Consider the following 9,523-nt stretch of genomic DNA (forward strand, 5'->3'; position numbering starts at 1 on the left):
GTGGGGTTTGCAAGACCATATTCGGACCCGTTCCTTTCAGAGGAAGATACAACTCAGTCAACCACCCACCCCACACTCCAGCGCCTATAAAATCCCACCACACACGCCCTCATTCCCTCAGGCCACTGCTCCGTATCACGAATACAGAGCAACAGAACAGAGGCCCCAACCCAGTACCCACCCTCCCTCACACATATACACACAAAAGGAAATTCACAAGAGCCATGGCGTCCTACGACAAGACCATGGCGACAGCGGCCTCCCTCGCCGCATCCCTGATGCTGGTGCGGGGCCTCGCGAACGAGCTGCTGCCGTCCGAGGTGCGGGAGGCGCTCTCCGCGGCCCTCAACAGCCTGCGGTCGCGCCTGACGTGGCAGCACACCATCGTGATCGAGGAGAAAGAGGGGTGGTCCTACAACAACGTCTACAGCGCTGTCAAGGCCTACCTCGCAACGCGCGTCGGAGCCGGCGCCAACATCGGCATGCAGCGCCTGCGGGTCAGCAGCACCGAGAGCGAGGCCGAGAAGATGGTCGTCAGCATGGAGGCAGGAGAGGAGATGCCCGACGTGTACGAAGGGGCAGAGTTTAGGTGGTATCTCGTGACTCGCGAGGTGAAGGGAGACCCGGACAGTGGCACCGGAGCGCGTGAGGTCAGGTCATACGAGGTGAGTTTCCACAAGAGGCACAAGGAAAAGGCGCTCAAGGAGTATCTCCCGTTCATCGTCGCCACGGCCAAGGCCATATGGGACGGGGAGAGGAGCTTGAGTATTTACATGAACCAGTACTCGGATGAGTGGAACCCCATGGAGCTCCAGCACCCGTCCACATTCGAGACGCTTGCCATGGACCAGAAGCAGAAGCAGTCCATCATCGATGACCTTGACAGGTTCATAAAGAGGAAAGACTACTACAGGAGGATCGGTAAGGCGTGGAAGCGAGGGTACCTGTTGTACGGTCCGCCTGGTACCGGCAAGTCCAGCCTCATCGCCGCCATAGCCAACCACCTCAGGTTCGACATATACGACCTTGAGTTGACTGGAGTCGAATCCAACTCGGACCTCAAGAAGCTTCTTATCGCCATGAACAACAGATCCATTCTCGTAGTCGAAGATGTCGACTGTACCATCGAGCTGAAGCAGCGGGAGGAACATGATGAAGAAGAGGAACATGCCAAGTCCAATTCGACAGGAAAGAAGTCAGAAGAAAAGGTACCTTTGAAGTCAGAATCCCTTCCACACATATAAAAACCTCTCTACTCAATTTCTCAGATATCCTTATCTATATTGAATTATTGATGACAATTTGTTTGCTGTCTGCACAGGTGACGTTATCCGGGCTGCTAAATTTTGTTGATGGCTTGTGGTCAACAAGTGGGGAGGAAAAAATCATCATCTTCACGACCAATTACAAGGAGCGTCTTGACCCAGCACTCTTGCGGCCCGGCAGGATGGACATGCACATCCACATGGGGTACTGCACCCTGGAGGCTTTCCGGATCCTTGTCAACAACTACCATGCCATCGACTCCCATGCCACATATCCAGAGATCGAGGAGCTGATCAAGGAGGTGAATGTGACGCCTGCAGAGGTTGCGGAGGTTCTAATGAGGAATGACGACACTGATGTTGCTCTCCATGATCTAGTTGAGCTCCTAAACTCTAAAAAGAAAGATGTTACAGAGATCAAGACTGAAAACAAACCGGCTAATGAGAAGAAAGATGCCGATGTGATCAAGACTGAAAGTATGCTCGTGGACGAAAAGAAAGATGGCAATGAGATCAAGACTGAAAGTGTGCAGGTAGAGGAGAAAAAAGATGACAAAGAGGTTGTGTTGGAGAATGATTCCTTCACAAAGATGGAAGCACTTAGGAGTGCGGAAGCTAACAGTGACCAGAGTGTGTGTACTATATAGATAGGTCCTACAGGGGATCCATTGCAAAATATGTGATCATTTTGGGAGATCCATTGCAAAATTGTGATCATTTTGACTACTATAACATTAGGTTTTTTCGAGCAATCAGGCGCACCATTACTAACCGGAGTGTGCTTCTAAATAATTCTGTAAGTACTGTTGCAACAAGAAGTTATATATGTGAATATCCTGTATAAGACATTGGCAGTAGAGCCAACTACAAAAGAACCAACTTCAGCAACTTTTTGTGTAGTTTTTACATTATGTGATCTCAAATTATCTACATTTGGAATTGAAGTCCACAGAAAAAAATATCATTTCCAAATCCTCGCCCAGCTCAGCAGCATCGGCAGTGGCGGACCCAGAAAAGATGTTGACTGGGGGCATGTCCTTTGAGTGGGGGCACTTCTTCTCTAAATTTGCAAATTTTAGTAAATTTATTTCAAAATATGTACAGATACTAAGGGAATTCAATGTTTTGAGTGGGGGCTTATGCCCCCACTCAGCTGTACATGAGTCCGCCCATGAGCATCGGATGACTGGATTTGAAACAAAAATAAGCTGAAATCTAACTGAGGAGTGCTTGCATCCTTTCCAGCTTACTTTGCACGAAAATCAAAGCATACTAATGGCTGTGATTAGAGGAACTAATCCCCTGTTTTATTTAACAAAAGGGTACATCCTCACCCCTAAAAAAAAGGTGACCCAGACCAGATAAAGTAAGCTGATCACTTTCCCCAACCAGATACCAGCCACTGGAGTAAATCACGTGTATATATGGCAACTTTATATATTCCCTCCGTCCAGAATTAACTAACTAAAACATGTCTAGTACAAACTAAAACATGTCTAGATTCATGTGAATGTACACAAATGTGAGTCAGTTAATTCCGACGGAGGGAGTATATTTTTTCAGCTACACCCAACAAATAATAGTTGTGACATACTTCACCTTACGACGTCGACCGGTCTTCCTCATTTCGTCCACATACGTAAGCATGGAATTTCAGCGTCAGACAATGCGGAACAGAACACACAGACCTGAGCACAAGTGGAAGCAGAAGAATCAGTAGGCCACCAGGAAGGAAACCTTCTCCACTTTTAGAGAAAACTAATTAGCTTCCAGGAAACTTGCAGCGCACAACTCTTCCCATCCCTGGGAAAAAAAAGTGGTACGACTCCGGATAAAACTTGAATGTCAGTAAAGAGAATTAAGAAAGAGGAAGGGGGGGGGGGGAGACTTTACTTTAGTTGGACATAACAGAGACTAACTGAAATTTGGAATGAGATCTGACAAACATAAAAATATGGAAGTGCTCTTGCTGGTATCCACTTTAGCAGTGTGATTTTCACAATCGGTACAGTTTGAGTGCCAAGGAATCACAGACATTCAAATAAAGTGTGGAGCCGTGAAAATCTGCACAACACATCAACAGATGAAATATAACTGAATACTTACGTGATATCTAGTGGGGATAACCCTGGTGCCAACAGGCCAGCAATATGAATCGGAGAAAAAATGACCACAGGGCACAGGCACAATGGTATGCAAACCAGAATACGCTTCTTCAAATAAAGTTTGTGGACTGGTTCGTCAATGTTCTAGTCAGAGGGGAAGGTAACTACTGGCCTCAATATCTACTCACAACAAAATACAATATCTATTATACCCCTGAACTGTAAACTACATATACTATTGACATGCTGAGGTATATAATATGATAAATACCTTGTGATGAAGTATGAACAAACTGGCGTGTAGATACAAAAACGTGTGTCCCACAAACCAATGAAGAGCGGTTGAAGCAAAAGGCGAAGCAAACAGAAGATTAAACCTTTGAGACATTGATGCACCAACAATTTTTGAAGCCCATATATCAGGCCACCAGCCAAATAACAATGGGTACATAGTCGCGTTCAGCAAACTAATACAAAAGTTGGCAAAACTGATAAAAGCTACCATCCCTGTGAGTAATATACCAGGCAACCTTCTTATGAAAACTGCAATCATAAGGTGCTTCCCTCTCATGTATTGGCAAAAGGTGATCAACACAACAGAAATTACGCCCGCAGAAATAAAAAAATCCATATCCAGTTAGAAGGAGAGAAATCTTGAAGTGTAGGAGTTGACTTCACCTCCATTGCAAAAATCGGAACATGATATGTACCATAGGATTATCCTTCCCAGTGAGAACGGGAGAAAACCCAAAACACAAGCAAGGCCCAGGTCACATATTACCAGTACTGCATATTGCCACCTGATTAGACAAGCATATTGTTATAATTTTTTCCTAAACCCTTAACAATCAAAGAAAAGCGAGGTGCTCGTTCTTATTTTTAAAACAATAGAATGGATAAATTTAGTTTTGCCGCTATTTCTGGTGATTACGTGGACAAATCAAGGATGACATGATGTGCTGAATGTTGCTCCAATCCCAGAACCGATAATTTGTGTTTACTACTGTATAAGAAACTATAATGATCTTATCATTCAACCTAGCATACAAAAAGTACTAGACAGAGGAAATTGGCTCAAAACCACCGGCCATACCACCAAGAAGGGTTCAACTGCATATAGTGCAGGGACTTGCAGGCCATGAAATCCTCCAAATTCAAGAAGCTGAGTTTCGAGGCGATCAACCCAGCGTGCAAATGGAGCTACATCAAATAGCCCAGTCCAGTGTTCCAATGCAACCGAGGGCGCAAATAAAGCGAGGACGGATGCAGCAGAGATGCGGAGGGAAAGCAAAATAGTGCACTTGACCAAAAGACCTGGCAAGCGCGAGGCGCCATGCCCAGAGATTAGTGAGGTGAATGACAAATTCTGGCACGAGGCAGACGACAAAGACGATGAAGCCGAGAGGGGGCAGCATACCCACGAGCTTGACAGGAAAGCTCATGATGAACTCATAAACAGGCAGCCCTCAAAGGGGCGTCTGCATCGTAGAGAAGTCTTACATAAATATCGCGGTCGCACACCTGAAATGACTGTGTGCATCAGCGTCAGATCAAAACTGAACACAAACCGCGAGCATATGATGACATGTCGTAGCAATTGCAATTGGGATTGGGGTTAGCTGTGAACAAGAGGTGTTCTAAACGAAACGACACTGGCAAAAAGGAATTAAACACGCTTTGAAAATTGAAACACAGCAAATGAACAGAGTCGAGGCGGGAGACTATTCATGGCGGATACAATGCTAGGAACTTGTTACATTGCAACAATATGACATGAACTTATTAAATACATTGCATGAGGGGAGATTTCTTCAGTGAGGAATTAATGCAAACACGTGAAGCACGCTATGACCGAGGGGTAAATGTGACTGAAATTGGTACTTATTTAGTGAACCAGAATGAACGGGATCCACAGCGGATACGAGTAACCCTAGGCGGTGGACAAGGAGGGAGACGACCTGGGATACCTCGCATCGTTGCTGGTGGCCGGTGGCGATCCACTGGAGCCGGCAGTCGTCGTGGGCGAACCTGGTGCTGCCGCGGCAGGCGCAGCGGCCGGGCCGGCTCGGCGAGGAGGCCGTACTCATCCTCGTCTTCCTCCGCGGGGATCATGGCCTCGTCGGAGACGTCGGCAGCGGCCATTGGCTTCCAGTCGTCTGGAGCGCGGCAAACCGGAGAGACACCGCGTAGACTAAAACATGGCGACTTGTATGGGGATAAATTTTAACAAGTTTACTAATTAATCAACAAGCTGCTGTGGTGTAGTGGTTATCACGTCAGTCTTACACACTGAAGGTCTCCAGTTCGATCCTGGGCAGCAGCACATTTTTTTTTCTATTTGTCCTACCGTCTGCTGGCAATTATTCTGCATGGTTTTTTTCTCTCTTTATCAGCTAACTAACTTTACAGTAAATCCATGCTACACAGATAGTGGAGAAGAAAAAACTGCGAAAAGTCATTTTGGATCTTGGGCACCAGTGCTCTCGCCGTATTAAAAACTTTACAGATAGTGGAGAAGAAAAAACTGCGAAAAGTCATTTTGGATCTTGAGCACCAGTGCTCTCGCCGTATTAAAAAATTCGAAAATTAGATTTATGTGTTTTAAAAAAATCTGTAGCAAAATTCTAAAAGGAGCTGATGATGTATCATACTAACATACAAAATCTCAAATACAAATATTTTGTTTTCCGAGCTACACAAAAATGATAAAATCTGATTTTTTTTTTGAAGATATGAATCACTATACTCAGATGTACAAATTTCTTATTTTTGTGTAGCCTAAAATACAAATTATTTCCAGCTGAAAATTTACACGTTTGTGGAATACAATACTGGCTACCACTACTAGGAAAAAGGCATTCAGTGGCGCACCACATATAGCCATCAGTGGCGCACTAGTGGTGCGCCACTGTTATCACGCCACTGCTAACTCCTAGTAGTGGCGCACTAGTGGTGCGCCACTACTAGCCTTGATAACACAGGCGCACCGCGTGGTGCGCCATTGACATGTCCAAGCAGCTGCGCCACTATTACTCCAAATTGGTGCGCCACCGTTGGTCGACCGCAAGACGCCACTACCGTCTAGTCAAGGTGCGCCACCGCTAGACTTTGGGGTGCGCCACCGCTTCAGCCGAGGTGCCGCGCCACCGCCGCGTGTGGACGTGCGCCACCGCTGCGTGTGGACGTGCGCCACCGCTGAAGTGCCTCGGTGCGCCACCGCTAGAATCGTAGGGGATCACAGGCAGTGCGCCACCGGAGCCGTGGCGTGCGCCACCGCTACTTAGTGGCAAGTGCGCCACCGATGGGAGACCAGTGGCGCCACCGCTACAATTTTGATTTTTTTGTATCTTGGCAGGTATTTATACAAAGTTGTATATGGTACAATAGCACAATACAGATATATAACACATATACACAACAAGCACAGCTCATCCATACATAGTTCTTCACATTAGCCCCACATGATTCACAAGATTTCACATTAGAGAAGTTACGAGGTTACAATGCAAGTTACGGGGTTACAAAGTCGCAAATGATTACACAAGATCGATCATCTAAAGTACAATCACATAGAAGAGAGCTAGAGTCAGTACTAGCACCATCCCGATGATAGTGGTCTTCATCCGGTTCCTCCTCCGCTCCCTCCTCTCTCCCGCCAAATAGCGTGCGTATCTATCTTCGGCCTCCGCTCTAGTGGTGTACCCTTTGTAGCCGTTACCGCTAAAACGGTGAACCCGTCTCCGACACTCCTCCCAGCCGTTGTAGATTCCGGGAACCTTGCCCTTGTACACGACATACCACGTCATATCTCGCGTACATATGCACAAGCCAAAGAAACATTAGTGCACGCTCATAGATGTTTGCAACGAATAAGAGCAAACTCAAAAACGATCCAAGTAGTATGAACTAAAAGGCATGCCTCATACATTGTTGGTCGGAACAAATATCAACATTCAGTGGAAGGGGTTAGTGAAACCAAGTAGGATGCACAAGAGATTGATACTTGTGTCATCGCACCAGGTTCACTAGCCCCTCCCCCGAGTGTACAAGTGACCAAACATTCTAATCATCGGCCAATGCAATTAAGAAGTGCCAACTCAAATAAGAGATAAGTCGCTAGTATGAATTAAATGGAATGCCTCATACATTGTTGGTCGGAACAAATATTAACATTTAGGGAAGGGGTCAGCGAAACCAAGAAGGATGCACAAGAGATTGATACTTGTGTCATCGCACCAGGTTCACTGACCCCTCCCCCAAGTGTATAGGTGACCAAACATTCTAATCATCGGCATTTTGAGATACCAAAGCAAATGGAATGACAAGGGCCTCATACATTGTTGGTCGAAACAAATATGAACATCCCGGGATGGCGTTAGTGAGGCCAGGTAGGATGCACAAGAGATTGATATTTGTGCCATCACACCAGGCTCACTAGCGACACCCCGGAGTGTACAGCTTGACCGAACATTCTAATCATCGGCACTAAAATCGAAGAAAGAGCATATGCCTCATACATTGTTGGTCAAAACAAATTATAACATTCAGTGGATGGAGTAAGCGAGGCCGGTAGGATGCACAAGACATGGATATTTGTGCCATCACACCAGTGCTCGCTTGCTCCACCCCCGAGTGTACAAGTGACCAACCATTCTAATCATCAAGCATATGCAAACAAAATTAAGGACCAAATCAAGTGCGAAAAACGACAGAGCCATATATATAAGTTCACAAACATAGCCGAACTAGTAATTAAACAGTACATGCAAGTAAAGTGCCGGATAAAGTTTATTACAACACAAGCTCGTCTTTAGTTCACAACTACATAACTAGGCTCGCACATCAAGACTTTTGCGGAGCGTGGATAAAACCGCCGCCTTTCTTCAAGCACATCCATGAGCGGTAGTCGTCACCCCGCATTTGGAGCATTGTGTCTATGTCACTATTTGACGGCCGATAGCCTGCGCAGAACTCCCCGCGCTTCTAACGACATCTTGATGGATGATTTCACAAAACTCTACTTGGATGCGGAAGAAGTCTTGCTTGATGCCGTCGTCGTGGACCCGCGCCAATTTGTTGGCCCAGCCTCCGAGATGCTCGGTAGCGTAAGCCGCCGCTGGTCCCGTATGAACTTATCCATGTGATAGAGGGCGTAGTAGGCATCCTTGTTACTAGAAGGCGGCTTCTTGACGCAGGGAAACTTTGTTTGGTGCTTGAACACATGCTTCCCGTACCTAACATTTGGCCTCCGCATGTTGCCTTTCGCTTTGACGTAGGCATTGAGAGCATCATCAAGTACGGCCTTGACATTCGTGTAGTCCGTGGTTGACTTACCGTCCGCATCGAGGTATGTGGCCACGGAATGCTTCGGGGTTATGGAGATGAGTGTGCAGGTTTTGTCTCTCGCGTAGAACACATAATGTTTAAGAACATGACGATTGAAATCTAAAAAAATCACGAGTTAAGACCGGTACGGTGAGGGGGTGACTTACTCGGGAAATACAGTAGGAGGATGTTAGACTTCTTCTCGGTTCGCTAGAAAGAAGTCTTTGAGGTATCCACTCGCGACCGCCTGGCCTCCGGCGGTGGCCAAGTGGACGGCACGCATGTAGAAGGGGTCGGCTATCGCGATGTCCCGGATGTTGTTTCTAATGATCCGCATCGCCTTGCCGAGCGAGTATAGGCGAATGAAGGTGTAGTGCAGCGGATAACCGTTCAAAGCATGGCAAAGATGTCATCATACCGCAGAAGATCTTCTCCGCGAAGCCACTATCGACAAAGCCAACGCCCGAGGGCACCTTGGCAATATACACCGGGTATCCATTATCTTTCTCCCCGAGACGCCGCTCCTCCATAAACTGAATACCGTCAACCGTAGATCGCATAGGACCGGGTGCAGCATCGTACAATCTTTGAATTAGCATCCGCTCACCCGACACATGCACCCTCGCCTCGATATTCTTGGGCACCGGTGGCCCGTCCCGAGCACGGATAGGTGCCGGCCGGCCGGCGTACTTGTCATCCTTCTTCTTTCTTTTCCGTCCCTTCGGCTTCATTTTTACTCGGGACCGCATTCTCCTCTTCGCAAGCCTTCTTCGAGGTGTTAGGACCGATAACACTTCTCACCTCGGCTATCGGCTGAGTCTCGGTGAA

General features: G+C 46.8%; 1 protein-coding gene and 1 non-coding gene across 2 annotated transcripts; both read left to right on the forward strand.

Annotated features, from left to right (window-relative positions):
• Positions 1-224: 224 nt before the first annotated feature.
• On the forward strand, positions 225-2,153 carry LOC124649227 (AAA-ATPase At3g50940-like). Its single transcript, XM_047188881.1, has 2 exons — positions 225-1,208; positions 1,322-2,153. Exons 1-2 carry the CDS (start codon positions 225-227, stop codon positions 1,910-1,912), a joined length of 1,575 nt encoding a protein of 524 aa, XP_047044837.1. The 3' UTR covers positions 1,913-2,153.
• Positions 2,154-5,620: 3,467 nt separating this feature from the next.
• Positions 5,621-5,693, forward strand: TRNAV-UAC. Its single transcript has one exon. It is a non-coding gene; the product is annotated as a tRNA-Val (tRNA).
• The last annotated feature ends 3,830 nt before the right edge of the window (positions 5,694-9,523 follow it).

The sequence above is a fragment of the Lolium rigidum genome, chromosome 4, assembly GCF_022539505.1.
Source record: "Lolium rigidum isolate FL_2022 chromosome 4, APGP_CSIRO_Lrig_0.1, whole genome shotgun sequence".
Lineage (NCBI taxonomy): Eukaryota > Viridiplantae > Streptophyta > Magnoliopsida > Poales > Poaceae > Lolium > Lolium rigidum.

What these genes read in the sequence shown, in the direction of transcription:
- LOC124649227 (XM_047188881.1), top strand. Translation starts at nt 225, where the DNA reads ATGGCGTCCTACGACAAGACCATGGCGACAGCGGCCTCCCTCGCCGCA. An exon ending in GAAAGAAGTCAGAAGAAAAG is followed by an intron (nt 1,209 to 1,321) that starts GTACCTTTGAAG and finishes CTGTCTGCACAG; the next exon opens with GTGACGTTATCCGGGCTGCT.